The sequence below is a fragment of the Mustela lutreola genome, chromosome 4, assembly GCF_030435805.1.
Source record: "Mustela lutreola isolate mMusLut2 chromosome 4, mMusLut2.pri, whole genome shotgun sequence".
NCBI classification, from domain to species: Eukaryota; Metazoa; Chordata; class Mammalia; order Carnivora; family Mustelidae; genus Mustela; species Mustela lutreola.
This window is the reverse complement of record NC_081293.1, coordinates 153,213,180-153,233,388: the sequence shown is the minus strand read 5'-3', so window position 1 is coordinate 153,233,388 and position 20,209 is coordinate 153,213,180. Positions and strand designations below refer to the sequence as shown.

Genomic DNA, 20,209 nt, shown 5'->3' with positions numbered 1-20,209 from the left:
GCAGGAGCAAATACATCGTTTAAATCCTTCACAGGCTGGCTAATTTAGAATGGCTGTTTCTTCTTTCTTTCCTGTCTTTTTTAACCATTCATGCCTCCCAGGACAACAAATGTAATGAGGTGGGTTTTTGGGTTTGTGTGTGTGTGTGTGTGTGTGTATTTTGTAATTTTGAAACCATAGATCATGATGTGGGAAGATTAATCCATGCAGCAATGACAACTCAACAGACTTATTTGTATTCAGAATGTATGCTTCTCTGTGCTTTATGTGTTATGCTCCATACCATTTTTGTACGGTTTTTTAAAAAACATATTTCACACGGATTATTTTTCAGCGTATGAGGTGAATGATGCTAACTTTCGTGAGCCCACTGTGCTTCGGAGGCTGTATCCATGGGTAATTTTTTCAGGACAGTTAGCCACACTTAAAATTTTAAAATTGAAAATTGTAAAAAGTGAACCAGAGGCGCTTGCTCTTGAAGGAATAAGATAAGTCCTAATTTTTGTATCTAGAATTCATACCCAGAATGTTAACATCATTTTCCCGAGGAAATGAAGGCTAATAAATCCATACTGCCAGCTTTTCTCTCTAGTCCTGGTTCTTCTGCTTTATATAACTAGTATCACATTCTGAAACGGACAGAATAGTAAATTGTGTGTACATGTAGTCATGTGACATAAACCACTTATGCTTTAACAGAGCTCACATAGGGAACCCAGAAATGAGGTGGGTCTTTGGGTAACATCATCATCGGGATTACAGAAAACGCAGTCAAAAATGCATCTTTTTCCCAGTATTGCCAAATCGTTAGCGCTGTTGCCTCTTTACAGCAGTGAGATTTAATGAAATGCTCCTGATGCACATCTGGGGAGAGATGCATCTTGCGTGCGGTGGGGGTCTCCCTTCCCCTCATGTGCTCCTGTGACTCCCATTAGTGTTAATGGGAGCTTCACCAAGCGCATCGAGGGGAAGAGAGACCCCAAAGTGATAAGGATTATGTGGTAGAAATCACCATACGCTTTTTCTTTCCTTCCTTCTTGACCCCACCTCTTGAAAATCTATTGAATGAAAAGCTGTCGGGAGAGAATCTGAAAAAGAAGGAGCAGGCGGCCGGCTGGACAGCTGGGGACGCACCAGGATGCTCTCTCACTCAGCCAAAACTTCTCCAGTTTTAGCCCAAGTGTTGTTTCTCTAACCTTTTTGGATCAAGCCTCAGGCTAAGCAGCATGGGGACCACACAGGAGCCTCGACTGGAGAAACTAGCTATTTAGATCCTTTTACCTCCTGGCCAGTGACTGTGGGGGAGGGCCTTGCATGTGAAATGATGTCATCCTCTCTGTGCTCTAATTCCTTGACTTTTAAACTGACACTGACGGACTGCACGGGGCGCAACATTTGACCCATTTAGCAGTTGATTTAATCTGACTAGAATGTCTCAACTTCTAAATCTCTATTTGTCTAAATAAGTGGTTTTTAAAGGAAATCAGTCACTTTATTATTAAGTAATTCTTTCTCAAAGAAAAAATTGACAATGTTTGGAGCGATCTGTCCAGCGGGAGTGCCCTCTAGTGTCCATTCGTAGAATTTACCTAATATGTGCTTTGGGGGGAAAATGTAATGAAGGGTGGCGGCAAGCATTGTTAGGTCTTGGTTGGATTCCCAGGCTCAGAGACCTCCCCGCTGGTATCAGTGATGAGTGCTCAGATGCGGGAGTGGAGAGGTCAGAAAGGTGTCGGTCTCTCTCCCTTCCCCTCCCTTCCTCCCTCCCTCCTTCCTCTCATTTCTCCATTTTTCTCTCCCTCCCTCCCCCCATCTCTCTCCTCCTCTGAATTTCTAGAAACCAGGAGAGAACATTTAATAGGATGCGCATTCTAGTCCTTGTTTATTTTCTTAATGTACAATCGAAAAGTATCGTCTTTATACGTTTTCATGCGCCACAGGACTCAGATTTCCTTTTTGGCTTTTAAAAGCACGTGTCGGATATTAGAATTTTCGGAACGTCTGATACACTGTTACCACTTGGTGTACATCACAAACCGCCCAGTGTTGGACGTATCCGCAGGTGCCCTGCTAAAGTGCCTGCTTGCACTGGGCTTGCCAAGGAGCCTGCTGTTTGAAAGCCATATAACAAAACTAAGATGACAGCCCTGATCCAGCCCGCGTCTCCACAGTTATCCCCTCAGAATCCAGAGATGACATTCCAATGATGGAAGTTGTCAGCACGTATATGTTCTGCCTGGTTAGTGAACACACGGACATCTTATTGATATCACTTGCATTCTTTTTGCGTGAACTCATCAAAACTCAATTATCATGAAATTAAAAACAGGAAACAGTTCTCAGTGTAACAAAAGCATCCAGTGTATTTAACTCTGAGCCACGTTTCAAGAGAGCCCCATTGTATAAGTGACAAAGCATTTATTACCCCGGTTTATTGTGGTATTACAGAGCGGAGAGCGCTAAATAATCAATCAGTTAATGGTCTGTATGGCAGTTTGAGCACATCGCATCCATTGTGCTTATGCTGTTAGAAGGATGAGCTGATAACTCCAGTGTATGTTGCATGTTTATTCAGAGCGTGATGTCCTAAACTGGGGCTGACGGAAATCTTGAAAAATGCTGCTTCAGCAGCGGCACTTTCAAAGTTGCTCAAATATTTAAGAAATAAGTTAGAGAGGCTCTCGGTGCAAAAGTCCCCAAAGAGAAGAGCTGGAATTACCCTTTATGTTATTCCCACTGTATCTTCTTCTCTAACCAGCTTGTTTTAGAATGAAAATGAACGAACAAAAACTGTCGCCAAGTTTGGGTTATGTCTGTGCCCTATTGGCTCCTTGATGATCATTTAAATACAGATTGTTTATGAGGTGGCCCAGATGCTCACATGTTCTCTCCCTCCCTTTGTCTCTGTTTTTTTGGGTAAGTTTTAGAAATTTGGTAAGGTGGTTGTTTCATGATGTGTGTGTCCCATGTCGTGGATATCGCTCAGCATGCAGCATGGGTGACTGACTTCAAAACATGTTGTGAATGGGGTTAAGTCCACTCTACAAAATAAGTGAGAAGGAACTTCTAGGTGCTGGATTGAGGAGAACACATTGCAAGTCCAGGTTTTAGGTAAAACAAAAGAGGGAGAGAAAGAAAAGAAGAGATGTTCCAAAAGAGGTGTTTTTGAAATCTGTCCTTAATTAGATCACTGTAAGAGGTAGGATTTGTCTATCCATGTAATCAAGGGTTTTTTGAATCCGGACAGAATTTTTCTTCACCTGTTTTGGTGGTGTGAGGCAGCCCTTTAATTTCTGTTGGTTCGTTTTAAATAAGGACCCATTATATGAAAGCTTTAACTCGTCGTGTTTTCTCTCTCTTCTTCCTAGGAGATAAAAGCACCGATTATGCGAATTTTTACCAGGGTTTGTGGGACTGCACAGGAGCTCTTTCTGATGAGCTGTCATTTAAACGTGGTGATGTGATTTACATTCTTAGCAAGGTAAGAAGGCACCCCAGAGTTAAAGGGTGAACCCAAAGCTAGATTTTATGCATCTGGGTTTACGACACTGGGGAAAAATGCCAATTGGAATTCCTCTAGGTCCTTGTTAACAATTGGGAGTTCACAATAATTAATTATTTTGTCAAGTGAAATATAATCAAATTTTAAACACAATCAGATAACAGGATTCAACTTAACAGTGTGTTTACCTATCACTTCAGTCTTTGGCTCACATCCACACACTGCCTTCTCCAGAAACAATATACTTATGTGAAAGCTAACATTGTAAGGTATTGGGTTATTTATTATGTTTTTCTTTCCTCTTCCTTTTTATTCTTCTGTGTGCTTATTCTGGTTTTGTCTGCCATTCACTACTGGAAACACTGTTTATAGTAGAAGTTTTTCATCTTTATGTAAATACATTGGTGTTCCGACAATTTAAAAGCAATGCTTTTTCTATTCAGACAGGTCTAGGTGATTTTTTTTAAGTTTAACATAGTTGTATTTGTAAACATAATGGCGGAGTCTGTTGCTACGAACATATATATATATATATATATATATATGTATGTGTGTCAGTGTCTCTGCCTCTTAACATACTGGATAATTGAAAATCATTTTGTCTTTAGATCTAAAAGTCATGTTCCTTATTGTGATGACATATGTGAGCTCCCTTAATTTTCATATTTAACTTTCCCTACTGTGATATGGGGATTTCAGTCTACTTTATGAAACTATTTTAGAAACAAATGATGTATGAAAACTATTTAAATATAAGTAGGGAGATATTCTATAAGTCTAGGAGTTTAATGTGGTTTCTTGATTTGAGAAAAATTTGTACTTTTCAGAACGATTGTATGACTTGCTAGATGCAGAAGAGAATTTGGAAATAAGGTCACTTACTGACTCTTTTTTTCTTTTTTTAAAGATTTTTTTTTCTTTACTTGATGGACACAAGCAGGGGGAGCAGCAGGCAGAGGTAGAGGGAGAAGCAGGCTCCCTGCTGAGCAGCGAGCGCAGTGTGGGGCTCGATCCCAGGACCCTGGGACCATGACCTGAGCCGAAGGCAGACGCTTAACAGACTGAGCCACTCAGGTGCCCCTCACTGACTGCCTCTTAGCACAATATGGTTGGTGTATAAAATCATAACATAGAAAATCACAGAACATTTGAATGAGGAATCTGAGTGATGATCATCTACCTGTTCTTGGTTTTACAGCCAAGGAAACTTGGGTCAAGAAAGTGCCAGAGCCAGTGCTTAACTAGGCATCTGGATGCCCAGACCAATACTTTCTCCTTTTCTCTTTTGCTTCTCATTTGAAACTGTTATAAAGTACCTACAAGGCCCATGTTAACACCAAGAATCCAAGAGGAATACTATAGAAGCACTTGTAGATTATTGGGGAAAATATTTAGTAAGCAAATATTGCCAGCTGTGATCATTGCTAGTTGAGATGCCCAGAGCTAAGACTCCTCACTTACTTTTCTCTGCCCTCTACTCCTTAGTCTGTATATTGGTTTTTTAGGGAGAGATGAGTTGACTCTCTAATCTAAGAGTTGGCTCTTAGATTAAGCCTATTATTGAGCATTTTATTGTCCTGAGTTAAGGCAACACTTTTTTTAAAAAAAAGATTTTATTTATTTGACAGACAGAGATCACAAGTAGGCAGAGAGGCAGGGCCTGGGGACGGGGTTGGGGGGGAAGCAGGCTCCCTGCTGAGCAGAGAGGCTGACACAGGGCCTGATCCCAGGGCCCTGGGATCATGACCTGAGCCAAAGGCAGAGGCTTTAACCCACTGAGCCACCCAGGCCCCCCAAGGCAACACTTTAAAAAATATATATTTTATTTATTTATGTTTGAGAAAGAGAGCACATAGGAGTGAGCACAAGCAGTGGAGAGAGGCAGAAACAGACTCCTCACTGAGCAGGGAGCCTCATGCAGGGCTCAATTCCAGGACCCCAGGATCATAACCTGAGCCAAAGACAGGCTCTTAACTGACTGAGCCATCCAGGTGCCCCAAGATAACATTTTTTTTGAGTGAATTACTTAAAATAGAAACCAAACTTACTCATTTCAGTTCAAGAGAGTTTCTTGAAATTATTCCTCAAATCTACTCAGCTCACAGTTATTTTCACCAACTTAGGGGCCATTGTGTTTAAAATTAAAAGGTTGATTAGCTTCTACTTAGAATTCCAAACTGTAAGATAAATGGCTTATAGTCTTTATATTATTATGGTAAAATGTGAGACTGTATGGTAAACTGTGGATCTGTCCTAAAGCCTTCTTTATGAGTCAGGCGGTCTGCGTTGCTGAAAAGCTCAGAGTACCAACCTCTGGGACACACTGTCGGACAAGTAGAGGTCCCATTGTCTCAGAAAATTGTTTTCTGTTGCTGTGAAGTTAAAAGTAAAATCCTAGGTATATATCACACCTCTAGGATCCTGGGGTAGGTAATTTCTGTTCTCCCAGACCTGTTCTGTGGAGACTGTCATTTCATCTGTGAATCTTTATCATAGAGCTAAGGGTAGTGGTGGTCCAGCTCAAAGGAAGAGCATCCTGCCATCTAAAAGGTCTAAATGCTATTGTTTGGGTATCGTTTACCAAAAAGAATATCTTCAACCAGCCCTTCACAAGGCTCAAGGTTCCACAGTCAGCATCATTTCATGAGGGGCCTTCTAGATATGATTCTTGTATCTGGAGCTCATTTTGGATTTTTAAAGAAGAGACAAGACATTGTTAGGGCAGCATGTTATCACTGTTGGCTGAATGATTTATTACCAATATTTACCCAGCTGTGGACCTGGTAGGAGCCACCAGGTAAATCTTGGTGAGGGTGAAGAGAAAGGATACTTAGCTCCCCCTTGATGGGATGTGGACAAATTCTGGGCCATTAGTGGACATCTTGGCTACTGGTTTCCAGGTCATTTGGGGAGTCAATATCTGTTTCTGAAGACTCTTGCTTCCCCAACTTTGGGGCTACAGTTTCGGAGAGGAACCTCTGGAGACTCTAATAATTCTTTACTGGTTTGATCGTCCAGTTCTTATCAAAACTTTGGCCAAAATAGACCATAAATTAATGTTATAAATTCATTTAATATGTAAGTGACAGCAATCTGGATGTTTAATGCTACTGTCAATTCAGAACTCAAGGTCCTTAGAGTGAAAAATTGCTCAGAAGGACTTGTTTCTGGATCAAGGTAGAGAGCTAGATTTTTTTAAAAGTACAATTAGTATAGAAACCACTAGCATTGTTATATGTCTAGAAATCTGTTTCATCTTTCTCTGAGTTATATTAGGTTTCGTGTTGATAGAATGAAATTTTACCATTTCAATTTATTTTTTACACCATCTAGTGGCTCAGAATGAGTGGTGCAGGTAATTACAGCTAATGTGCACAATGAAAATGATGTCATAAATTCAACTTTAAATCTAGCGGTGGATTATTACTTTCCTATCTCGTGTCAATAAAATGTTAGCATTAATCATAAATTTTTTCATTCATAAATTAATTCTTCTGAATTAAGTGTAAACATTGTCTACATAAGGAAGAATACATTTTAAAGGAGTCTTAATATCTGTAGAGGCATTACAATGTATACTTTGTAAAGAAATTAATGCCACATTTTTCAAATAAAGAATGCCATTTAAAAGATTTTAAAGAAATATGACTGGGGCGCCTGGGTGCTGCAGTTGGCTGATCATCTGACTCTTGTTTTTGGCTCAGGGGATGATCTTGGGGTCACAGGATCAGGCCCAAGTCTGGCTCCCCACTCAGCTTGGAGTCTGCTGAAGTTTCTCTCTACCTCTCCCCCGACCCCTCCCCGTGCGCACTCTCTCACTCTCTCTTTCTCTCAAATAAATAAATCTTAAAAAAAAAAAAAAAAAGGAAATACAGCTTGCTTTTCAAAATTAACTGACCTATATTTTGCAATATTTAATTATCACTGGTCTAACTTACCTTCTGGAAGGTTGTCAGTACTGAAAATACCCTTAAAAAAGGCAACACAAGATAGTTTAAGAAAAGACGCATTTAAATACAAACAAAATTTAGATAAATCAGGGGCTAGAAATGGTATGCAATGATAAAGAGGGTTTTAATTTTGTAAGTGAAATGACAGAAAAAGATTGAATGAGTTTGACGATAGGGCTGTCTTCATTAGAATTCCCTATAGAAATATAGTTTGGTTTTAAAATTCAGTCCTCTTACTCTGTTTTTTCAAGGAAGCCTTGATGGGGTGTCAGCTGTGCTCAGTCAGCCTGGGGGTGATTTATTTATTTCAGGCCTCTTTTGAGAATTATACAAATCTTAGCCTTAAAAAAAAAAATTTTTTTAAGTGAAAATCCAATATTGCAATAAAGAAGAGTAAGCAGATAACCTACCCTGCCCCCTTCCCTTTGTGACATTTTGCAATTAGCAGCTGTCACATGACCCCTGGCTGAGCTAGCCTCTCTTTCAAAAAGTGTCTGTCATTTTCTAAGTTTTAACCTTCGAAGCTCACTAATAATGAATGTAAGTACTGCTCACCTAAAAAGGAAAGCCAGTAACTTTTTGCTTATAGTTCCTTTTCACCTAGGATCACTGCTGTTTTTAATGTATGAAAACGCAACATGTACTTGGGTAGTTCGGTGGAGATTAGGAAATTTTTTCTTTCTCGCCAAAAGACAATGAGGCACATTTACAGGAATGCATAAAAGTGGAATTTGTAATTTTAATGAGAGCTGTATTGTTAGTGAATTGATTCTGAAACACATGGCCAGATTTCTGATTTGTTGGATAGGGGAAAATCATATTTGAAGTAAAAATATCTTCTCTTTTTTTTTTTTTTGAAAGGAATTGGGTTGTTTAAAATGGTGTCAGATTCCATTACTAGGTTACATTTCATGTCTATTACCACCTTAAACATGGACATAATATCCTAGTTAATAGTATTTTCATAGAAGTATGTTCATGAAATTTTAGAATTTTAATAGCAGGACCCAGGTTATATAGCTTTAGGCGTATTGTGCTGTCCTGCATACCTCTTTGGTTATGTGATTCTACTGGTTGTTCTGGATTTACATTCCCTATTAGTTTATCTTTCAATCTGTCCTCATCAGTAAATTGCTAACCACATTCCTATTCTTACTTTTAAAGCAATAAATTATTTTTAGAGACTTAATGACAGGGGAGCTATGCTTCAGCAGGAAAGAAGCCCAGTGCTTTGTCTGGTGGTAACAGGAAAACAAGAGAGGTAAGAGTCCTGGGATAGTTGCTCTAGTCTCCGACACGTGTGAATCGAGCACTGCAGCTTTTTGAGAAATTTCTTATTAAGTCAAAATCAGGAAATGTAGGTTGATGGTGTTCACTAATATGTAGTAAAGGGATATTTTTTGCTTGTTTGTTTTTCAGTGTGTATTAGCTTGAGGGTCAAGCATTGCCTCTCGTTATATATGTTTGTGACTTTCTCAGTGATCGGTGAATTGTGACTGTCACTTACTGTTTGCTTCTCGTGGTGAAAATGGACAGATCCCGTTCCCAGGGCTTTTCTGGCTTCAAACGTACCAGAAAAAGAAAGTAAAATGAAAGTCCTGCTGAGCTCTGCTGGCAGAGTTACTTTCCAGGTCTCTTCATTTTTCCTCTGTGACCATCTGACCCTGGGTGCCCCAAATAGCAGAGCCAACCGCTGAGGAGTAACTAGGACATCTCAGTACAGGACATAACACGGGTGCTAAGCTGGTTCCCGAACCGTTATTCTGTCTTACAGCCTCTGGGGAGGAGGAAGGAGTTTTCTGTGCTTGTGACTGCATTTCTGTGGGTCTGATAGCATGTCGTTTCCACGCTGTCAGTATGGGAACGGCTTGGGTACAGTGAGGCATGAACCAGGCAGACCTTCTGCTCGACAACCCCCAGCCCCTGGCTCTCCCGGAGAAGATGTTTTGGTTCCAGCCACGGGGCTCCTCTTGTTATCTGTGCACTAACGTGTTCCAGTACTTCCCTCTTTCCTCTTACGTAAAATGGAAGGAGCATTACAGGAAAATGTTGACAGCTGAAAGGGGAAGGTGATTCTGGGAGGCAGGCTGGAAGGCTCAGCCCCGGCAGTGGCTTGAGAGGTCAAGGATAAGCCAGAAGGCCATGTCAGAGATGCAGGCGGAGCGGAAGTGGCAGTGAGGGGCGGTTCCAGGGCAAGGCCGGGTGGTTTAATTCTGCATGGAATAAACTAGAAGCAGAACAAAACAACTCTAAAGACAGCACAATGTTGATAATTTTTTTAAAAATCTGATATTGAAAAATCCATGGCCTCTTATGGCCTTTTGTCCCTCCTGCCCCCAAAACTCAGGGACCTCCTTAATGTATGTATAGCAATGTTTACTCCTTTGAGATGTCTCCTTCCTCAGCCCTTTAAAGGCCAGATTCCCTTTGGAAGAGCAGGGTAGAGAACTGCTCATAATAATCAGATTGCCTAATAGTGCAGAACATTCTCTGTTCGTTGTCCTGGTATTTTGCTATACGATTAGTGGGAAGAGAGCGGGAGGGAACGAGAAAAGTTTGTTGCATACCTGCAATGTCCCTTTCTAGGCACTCGATATGCTTTCACTCATCTGATCGTAAGACAACCCTATGAAGTCTCTGGTGTGATTATTTTCCAGATGAGGAAACTGATGCTCAGGAAGGTTATTATGTCAATCACCTGAGGATACGGGTGAAAAAATACTTTCTTCTGGAATCAAAGCAGATCTGACCCTAGAGCTTTCTCTCTTTCTATTTGGCTACACCTACCTACATGGGGGACTAGCAGTATTAATTTCTCTCTCTTGATCCTGAACTCTTTGAGGTAGGCATTGTGTCTTAAGTATTGCATCCTGAATACCTAATATCATGTTTAGTATGAGTTTGTGAAAATACAGATTAAAATGGGAAATAATCCTGAAAGCTTAAAAGAATTTAGAATGATGGAATCATAGAGGAACCCAGTGCTAGCCCTTTGCTTTATAGGTAAGGAAATCTCAAGGCTCATCGTAACTGGGAAAAATAAATAAAAGATGCAAGGAGAAAAAGACTACCCCTGTGGAGACCTTCAAAGATGAGAACTTGGCTACTTGAACTTCCAGCCCAGCCCTGAGGCTCTCAGCAGGCAAATACAAAAGGGGCTCACCTTGTTAAGTATGTAACTATGTTAAGTATGTAACTGGATTACTACGCTATAAATATAAAGTATAAAATACAAAAAATAGAAAGCATTAAATATAAAAAAATATATAAAATATAAAATCAAAGAGTGCTGTAAATATAAACCCAAAAAATCATCCCTAGAGAACTTGGGGATTGCCCAAGGTTGCATTTCTAGTTATAACAGCCCTGGGATGAGACTCTGGAACTTCTGGGAAAATAATCACAAGGACAACGAGGAGCTGAAAACCCAGTAGATTTTCCTTTACACCTGCACCCTGTTGCTACCTTTACAAGGTTCTGTCTTCAGCTCTTTTGTACACACTATAAATTCAACCGAATAATTCAGTTCTTCAAAGAACTGGGATTATTTGGTCCCGGTTGTGCAGGAGATGGATACCTTTTTTTCTGCAGGTGGGATTTAAACCCTTCAGACAAGGTGTCCTACCCAGGGCCTGAGGAAGCATGGTGGGCAGCAGCCAGCCCCAAGCAGGAACAACATACTTCAGACTGCAAAGCTAAACACACTTCAGAATAAACATTTGTTTCGTCATTGCTAAAATTCTTCCAGTATGTCTAATATACACAAAGGAAAAGATCCACCTTTTGGAAATTACACTTCTTAAGAAAGTATTTGGGATTGGTCAACTGACAACGTCATCCAAAATAAAGACAGAATGTGCTTCGTCACCCGGTCCATTTTTATTGAACACCTTGTACCCATCAGCTGGGTGGGACATACAGAGCAAGGGTAAGACGGTGCCCTGATCTCAGTGAATTTGTACTTTATTTTCACTGAAGGGACGAAACTAAAGTACATCAGATCCACTGAGGAATAAATGCTCAGCTTGAAATGAGAGCTGTAAATGCAGATTAAATATTTGGAGGCCAATGCATGATAGCTCGGTCATTTGAGTCAGGTCGTATTTGCTGGTTAGGATTTGGGTGAGAGACAGGAGACATTCCCTGGGGAGGAGAGCATCACGTGCAGAGGTGGGAACGAGCGTAGCATGGGGTCGGACCATGTGGGCCAGAGCAGAGGACTTTGAAGTTTCTGCACTGGGTTGCTGGTGTAAGTGCTTGAGCAGTGCTCACCACAGACACTGGGGCAGTTTCTGCGAAGAAGAGAGAGGCCAAGTTGATGATGCAGTAACCCCGGGGTAAGATGATGACGGACTGGAGCAGAATGGCAACAGTTGGAAGAGGCAGGTGGGTGAGCCTGAGAGCAGTTAACGGAGTCTCCTACTGGTCAGTGAAATACACTGAGTACCAAGGCCACTTTCTACTGACTACAAATTCAATCTTTTCTTAGCCTACCATCAGTCTGAATAGCGGTTCGAATCATCAGACCGAATAGCACTTTTTACTGGGTGGTTTTATAAATGTGGATTGTGTAGAAACTTGAGTTAAATGTGTCTTGACTCTGGAATAGAAATAAAGATCTGTTATAATAACTAAATTCTTTTTTTAAATTTTTAACGATTTATTTATTTATTTGACAGAGAGAAAAATTATAAGTAGGCAGAGAGGCAGGCAGAGGCGCGGGTGGGGGGGAGCCGGCTCCCTACTGAGCAGAGAGCCTGATACGGGGCTTGATCTCAGGACCCTGAGATCATGACCTGAGCTGAAGGCAGAGGCTTTAACCTGTTATAATAACTAAATTCTTATTAGCTTCCTTGCTTGTCCTTTGTCTCTCTTGCTTTAAAAATGGAGCTCACAGTACAGAAGGGGAAAAAAAGTAATTCTTTGAATTAGTGTAACTCAAAGTCAAACCTGCACCATGAATTATAAAGTAATGCAGTTGATTTCCATTAGCCACCAAGAGACTCAGTGTCTTCAAGCAGGTTCATAGAGGGTGCTGTTCAGACATCATGGAGGATCTTGAAGAGGGTTAGTGTCGATTTCCTCATTTATCAGCTCAGAGACTAAGATTCAAGGAGTTAATGTGTAGCTAATAATAGTAAAACACTGGGGGTGTCAGGTTCCTGTTGGGCATTTTCCAAGATGAAATGACGGGCTTATAAGAAATGAAAGGAAGCTTAGACAGTTTCTCGTTGAAGATAGTAAAAAGGAAAAGATTGAAGAGGTAGCCTTGAAGAAATTATGTCTGTATTTTAAATAGGTGTCTAGTTTTCATACTACCACAATGTTTATGAAAAATTGAGACTATCACAGTGAATAGTTGGAAAACAGTGGTAAAGTCACCTGGTTGTGAAAGTCAATGCATTTTATATTTTGTGAATCAAATTAACTTCATTTCTGCAAAAGGATAAAATGTTTCCAAGCACAGATACATGTTCAGAGAAAGGACAGGTCATCTTTCCACCTTTCTAACACCTGTTGCATTCAGACAGGTTGGTAACTAGTTTGTGGAATGCTGGGGTAGTATGTATGCATCAGGAAATCTTTTTAAGTGTTTCCAGTTTCTGTTAAGGCAATATTCTTTTACCACGGGGTTTGCAGAAAGTGGACTAACACACTTAAGAGATGAGAATCATGGTGCTGAGAAGGATTCCAGTGAAATGTCAGGGCCTTATTTAAGTGTAAAATAATACACTGGCAGAGAGCAGAGATTTAGTGAATGGTTGAAATATGGACACATGTTTACCGTTGAGCTGGTTTCACATCATCAGGACCCATCCTTTCTCCCGGCCCCGATTACATAATCGCTTGCATTTATTGCCTAGTAACGATTAGCTGAGGCCGAAAATTTGACTACAAAATAAAACAAATAAAAACTATTTTAATGGCAGGAAAATTGAAAACAGAGGAGTTAGAGCGCAACGGTGCCATGCGGCTTTACGATTATTTTCTCGGATTATTGGGCAAGTTTGTCCATTTTTTTTTCCCCCTGCTTTGACTGCCACATTACATTTTGCCTGGAAGCCATCCATTTTGCAGATATTGGATTTCTTTTGAGTACTATTTTTATACACTAAGCATCACTACACCTCTGGATCTTGATCGCATTACTACGGGAGGAGAAAGAGGCTTTGTGTTAGTAATTACCTAACATTGTCAGAAGCTGACTGCAGGCCTCTTTCTAGTGATAACAGAATAACCACATAATGTCGCTTTATAGCACATGATTAATAGAAAATAATTACACGTCCTACAAAGGGATGTAATATTTCTTATAAATTGACTGGAATGGTTTCCTGTAGATTAAAGGACTCTTCATTATTTTATCAGTCCTCCCGAAGCGCAGTCACTTGCCTATGTTAGCGTTTTAGTGGATGTTAAAAGGCGAGTGGGGTGAAGGGTGCCAGATGGCAGACCTTCTTGTACCTGAGATCTCGTGTGCTGTAAAGATGACATGATGCTTCCTAACCTTTGAGAGATTTAGATGACAGCCTGGTATGGTTTGTTGCTCTGTTTTTTTGTTTAATAACAAGATAAGGCTTGAGGGGTGTTTATCTTTTTTTTTTCTTTTTAATGATCCACCTGTGACTTCTAGAACAATACTATAATTAGTACGTGGACGGTGAGGCAACACTATGGATTGCATTATTTTCCACGGTGTAAGTAATCTGTCCTTTGCCATCACATTTATTTGGGAGCGGAAAAGAGGGAAGGCAAAGAGGCAGAGTCCCTTCTTCGAAGGGGAAGCTTGTATGGTATCGAGTCTTGAGGCTCAAGTTTAGAATATCGTACTCCAAGAAGCATCTTCATTCCAATTTATAGGCAACAAATGGTTTAATTGGGATTCATGTTGCTCCGGAGGCTCATACAGAGGATGGTAATGATAAAAGTAAAAGCTTCTGTGTTTGCAATCTTGTCGACATACTCTAATGGCCTCAGTGTAAATCCATAAATTTGCCTCCTAGATTTTTACCTCACTGTATTTTATCTTACCTCTTAATGCCACACAGGAGTGTTCTATGGAATTCCTTACAAATGTAAAGTAATAAACATACTGATTTTATTTTACCCTTTTCTGATTTAAACCTGTGATATTTTAGAGTACTTTTATGAGCAAATTTCCTATGCTTTTGAGTTATTTTAAATTAAGTAAAGCATTTAAGATGATTAGAGTCTGAAACTTTTATGTTTTCCTAGAATGATACTTTTAAGGGATGTGTTTGCCGCTGATTAAGCTCCTCCCTCCTGTTTCCGACCATCCTTTCTATTAAATAAATCTTACCAGTGACCGTCAGGCAGAATTCTCTCAGGTGTGAGGTATGTCACTGGTCCTTTGGTGAAATGATTCTTCGGAAATCAGTTTCTTAAATTTGGTTGTGAGTGGGCTTTTTGAGAACAGGAATGTGCCCTTACTTGAGAGTACAGATGATAGCCAAAGCGGAATGTTATAAAGTGAGGTAAGTGTCATTTGTGTGTAAACCTGGAGGCCCCGATCTCAGAAAGCAGATTCTGGTGTTCACACACCCTCAAGCCCTTCTCAGAAAGCAGATTCTGGTGTTCACACACCCTCAAGCCAAGTGTGCTCTGTCTGCCTCTTGGTGGAGGGGGTTAGTTCCTTTACTCTTTACAAATAATCAGTTTTAAAAAAAAAAAAATGTTAGGCTGGCATTGGTAGGAGCTTTCCTATTCAGACTTAGCCTGGTAACCATCCATTTTGAAATCTTACAATGTAGGCCTTTTGCCTCCGGAAGGTTAAATACATTTGTTTTGTGAAGCATTAGGCCCTAATTGTATTCATTGCCTTAAAAATTGAGAAGGGCAGTTTTATTAGGTACCTATTAAGATATAATGGTTGCTAATCATAGCTTTCAGTAAGTTGGTGTTTCCTTTCTGATAAATAGATCCTACAGAGATTTTAGCCACCGTCACTGAGTTCAGGCATCAGACTATTTTCATTTCTTAGATAGTTGTATCCACTAAATTCACACTGACATTGAACTTTGAAACTTAAGATCTTGAGTCCTCTGCCCCATGAGCCAGAGCTGTGCCCTCATTAGAATAAGAAGCGTAGGGTTAACAGTCTGACTCCCCAGCCCACCTTTTCCTTCCACCTTATGCTTCCAAGAAACCGGATCCTAGAACAACCCACTGTTTAAAAAGCACATACAGATTTTAACCTGATATTCTGTCTATTGATAGACTACATGTCAATACACACATGCCAACGTTGCTACATTTGTATTGAGGAATTGTATGATTTTCCTTTCTGATAGCCAATAGCATATACTAATCAATACAGATGTTAAGTCTGTGCCAGTATGAACATTCCCTCCCCACGTGTAACTCGATATGCATATGCACATTTATCTATGACTCAGATGTTGGAAAATCATAGCCTATTGAATTACTTTGGGGATTGATTTTAAAAATTTATCTTCTATGAAAAATTAAGTTTGGGTCCTACAGTGCTTTTGTGGAGTATTGCTTTTGGAAGATATTATTCTTGAAACTTGTAATTCATTTTACTTTGTTTGTATCTCACTAAACATAAATAAATTTGAGACAAAAATACATTAGTCAATCTGGCAGACATATGAGGCCCATCGCTGTGTGTTCATGATGCCGACAGCAGTGGGGTCTCTCAGTGGAGGCAAAGGGGAGAAAGGCAGGTGTGGTTTATCTCCCATTGCAAAGTAAATCCCAAAGTGTTTCATCAATCACTCTTTTTTTACAGCTGGATTAATATTTCACCTTTATAACTTGAGATACTTTATTTCTTGTTGATCTTCTGCTCTGAGGGTGCACCTAATACCACCTTTTAATTCCTATCACCCACCCTTTATCTCCCTTTATCTAATATAGTTTTTGATTAGGGAAAGCTGAAGAGTGCATGCCTTGGGGAAGCTTTTTAAGAGGAGCCTTGAAAAATTATTTTGTAAAGCAAATATTTTTGGATATTATTAGTGTTCTCTTATTTCCTCATTTATGTGTTTAAAATGTCTATACTCACATAATAGATTTTAAGAAGGGGCATAGCTCTGCCTTCGAAATAATTTTCAGTCATATGAGTTTAACTAGGAAAAAGTTTATTGTGAAAAAATAATTATTTCCTTGCTAGATGATAAGCTTCTTGAAGGCCAAGATCGTATCCTAAGGGTCTTTGCTGTGACCTTGTAGCATCTAGCACTGGTGTTTGCACAGAAAAGGTGTCTCCCCAGGCTCTGTGTGTGGGTGTGTGTGAGTGAGAAAGAGAGAGAGAGAGAGAGAGAGAGCAGGGAGGGAGAAGGGAAATGGGCCCGGGGAGCTGACTTCCTCATGGAGTTCCATTTGCTAGGTTCTTATCCCAAGTGACTGTTTCTGTGTGCTATATAGAGTAATAAATAGGCTTTGTCTTATATGTTAATTTAAATCGTTGCCTAACAGCATTTTTAAGTGTCCAGAAACAAAGGAAAAAAGATTAAAATGTTTCAATTTGCAGCTCAAGCTCTTGTAACTTTGTAAAAAGAAATAACATTTCTAAGAAGTCGCATATAAACGACATTGTACTTATACCAGTCTAAAGGTTAATATTGCATATTGTTTTCAATTAGGAATACAATAGATATGGCTGGTGGGTAGGAGAAATGAAGGGAGCCATTGGCTTGGTGCCGAAAGCCTACATAATGGAGATGTATGATATTTGAGAGTCCTGGGTAAGTACATTTTAATCCAATATTCTGTAATAGCTCATATGTTCTCTTGGTCCCTGTATTATGAGTCTTTGCCTTTTGAAAAGTCTTTGTAGTTTTCTGATAGCACAAAGATCATGCTTCCATATCTTCTTCTTTTAAAAAAAATCTGGTTTGATTTTTAAAATAACTTCATAGCATTTACTTTGGAAATAGATTATTTAGATAAAGTCCCTTTGCTAATAACTGGATGTTTTTTCAGACCTTCTCTTCTTGAGTAAAATACCATTCTTTCTGGCCTTTCTGAAGAGCTGAATTGACAAAATGTTGAGTAAATACTCATTTTTCCTTGCCTAAAAGGGTATTTTTTTTTTCTAAGCAGGAAAAAATCAACATTTCACTGGAAGAAAAAAATTCAAATGCAGCTTTCCTTTTTTGCCTACAGAAAAGGAAGATTCTCCTGCTCGTCTGTAAACGCTTTGGATTTAAAATCAACTTGAGAGCATGAGTGGCAGTTTGTAACCTTTTCGTGTTTTGTTGAACCTTTTTCTTTGTTATTTTATGCATTCAATATAATATTCCTCTGATGTGAAATTAAGTAAAGAATATTAACTTAGAGGCAAGCAGTAAAGTTGTACCTGTTGCTGTTTTGCGAAGACGAAAGTCTCGTTTTTATTATTTGCTCATTTGATTTGTGTGAAGAATTCAGCCCAATTTTATATGTTCCTCACAGTCACTGCTGCTTTTGGTGATTTTGGTAATTTCTCTTCCTATTGGATGTCAGTGATATTTTAGAGTGTAATATATAATTTCATGGAAATTTTAATTAAATCTATCATGTAAGCTTTTGGTAGATGATATCTGAAGACTGTGGCTTTGTTCAAACTTTGTAGAGGATCGATCGTGGTGCTGATTTTTCATACAGTGACATGTTTTCATGAAAGAATTTGGACTGATTTTTGCCTCGTGTTGAAGAAAGCCACAGGAAAGAAAGAATGACAGAGCCCCCGGGACACATGTGCAGCCCAGAGCCACAGCGTGCCTGAAGCCCCTTATCAGGAACACACAGCCCACCCTGGAGACGGGCTGGCTGACGTTTTCCACCAGAATTGTGTTTAAATTTAATAAAATAAAATAAAAAATTCATCGGAAAGCCCCTCCTGCCTCCTACAGCGCCACAGAGGATCCCCTGTATTCTCAAAGTGAGAAGGTCTAACGGAGCACTGTCCGTCCGTGCCTACTCATCGCTGTGCTGCTCAGTTCCCGGCACAGAACAGTAGGGCTCCGGGGTTGGGGGTGCGGGGGCATTGAGCTGTGCTTCTCAGAACCATGAGGAGGAAAGGAAGGGCTCCGAGAGGAGAGCCTGGAAGTCATGGTGGGAACAGGTACCAACAGGTGAGTGGGAAGGTGTAGGGTGAGCCTGACTTCAAAGGAATGTGCTGGGCTGCCTGAGCAGGCTTTTTGCAGTAATAACCTGACCTTTTCCTGTATGTTTGAAGTCGGGGAGTTGTAAATGCCAACGGGGTATCAGTGTGGCCGTGATATTGAAATATAGATATCTGTCTATCTATCTATATCTATATATATCTATCTCCCAAAATGCACTGATGATTGGATCATTACAGTCACCTAATATTGAATCATTGATTAGTAGCCACTATTTTTGTTGAACTTTCCAGATCTTTGCTTTATAAAGATTCTAGCTGTGAATGTACTGATATTTAACCGCCCTTATTTATAGAAAATTATTTATAAGCAATATTTCAGAACTTACGTTTTACCATTGTCTTCTTACTGCTGTGATCATCTGAATTCAAGTGTAGTGAAACTGATTTTTTAGTTTTGGGGATTGTGAGTAGACTCTCATTTATGTAAATTAGATGTTGTCGAGTTAGAGCTTTCAGAAATTAATTTGTGCCCTCGTTTAATCTTGTCCTAATAGAGAGCCGTTGGAGTCGATTGAAATCATCTTGGCAAAAGTGAGATGACCGGAGATAAATTTAGCGATCTGTTTTTCAAAGGCTGAGAGATTGAAAAGCAAAAAGCAGCTGTGGGTTTCCCTTGAACGTATAGTCCCGGTTGTAGATACAGGTTTTGGGCTTCTTTCTGGTTTGAGTGAAAATTTCAGGGCTGGGCCAGTAGGTGGCAGCAGCTTTTCATCGCATACCCAAGCCCTGGGCACCCCCTCCCCCACTCGGGCACAAGCTTGAGCAGAATGTAAAGCATGTAAAAGATTTTTGCCTCCTTTTACAGTTAATCCAGGAGAGGGAGTCCTTTGCCAACTGATGACCAACAATTCCAAGCCAGATAGTCTCTGTGAATGGTGACAATACAGATATAAAGTGTTACTTCTGTCCAGAGCTCCTCTGGCCTTTGTTCTTGTTTAACTTGAACATAGGTGGGAGATAAGAAAGGAGACAAAAGATTTAAAATGAAAGTGACAGGGAAAATAATCATTACTTTCAACTCATGACTACTTTATATTCATTTGGCGAAATCATTTGTATACTACCAGGGAGAAAGTTTTCTTTACACCCTTGACAATATATCACACTCTCTTCAAGATCATAATAATATCATTAATGTGCATTTAAACAACATGGCTTGTTAGAAAATATGCTAATTGCTATGTTCTCATTATGTTTGCTTAGCTTTTATTTGTTTTTCTATGAACAGTTAGAGAGCTAATTTTTTTCAAAGGTGATTGTAAGTCATATTTTATATAGCATTTTGCTTGATTATTTGCTCTGTACTGAATTTGTACTCTATTGCCATTAGATCTTACAATAATGTTCCACTCTGCAAATTTTTAAGGTTCAAATAAAGTTTAATTGTTTGCAAACTGTTATGATGCTAATAATTCAACAGCCTGCTGTGTTACTAATGAAATTACTTTGTTATGATTAATTTGGAAAATAGTGTGTTGATTGTAGTAATTAAGCACAACAAGGTGAAGTAAATGATTCTAATGCCATCTGGCCTCCAAACTGAATGAAGAAATGAAATAGAGCTGTCATCTGAATTTATTCAAAGAAGTAAGGATAATACAA

General features: G+C 39.6%; 1 protein-coding gene across 4 annotated transcripts in view; it reads left to right on the top strand.

Annotated features, from left to right (window-relative positions):
• Positions 1-20,005, top strand: part of SKAP2 (src kinase associated phosphoprotein 2) — a 190,708-nt gene extending 170,703 nt beyond the window's left edge. For 2 of the 4 annotated variants that reach the window (XM_059171411.1, XM_059171408.1), the window contains exons 11-13: positions 3,369-3,481; positions 17,082-17,183; positions 17,542-20,005. In XM_059171411.1, the coding sequence (XP_059027394.1) occupies positions 3,369-3,481; positions 17,082-17,174 (206 nt within the window). In that variant the 3' untranslated portion in view covers positions 17,175-17,183; positions 17,542-20,005. Of the gene's footprint in view, positions 1-3,368; positions 3,482-17,081; positions 17,184-17,538 lie in introns of all 4 variants that reach the window. The other 2 variants (XM_059171410.1, XM_059171409.1) reach the window with 2 other exon arrangements.
• Positions 20,006-20,209: the final 204 nt, after the last annotated feature.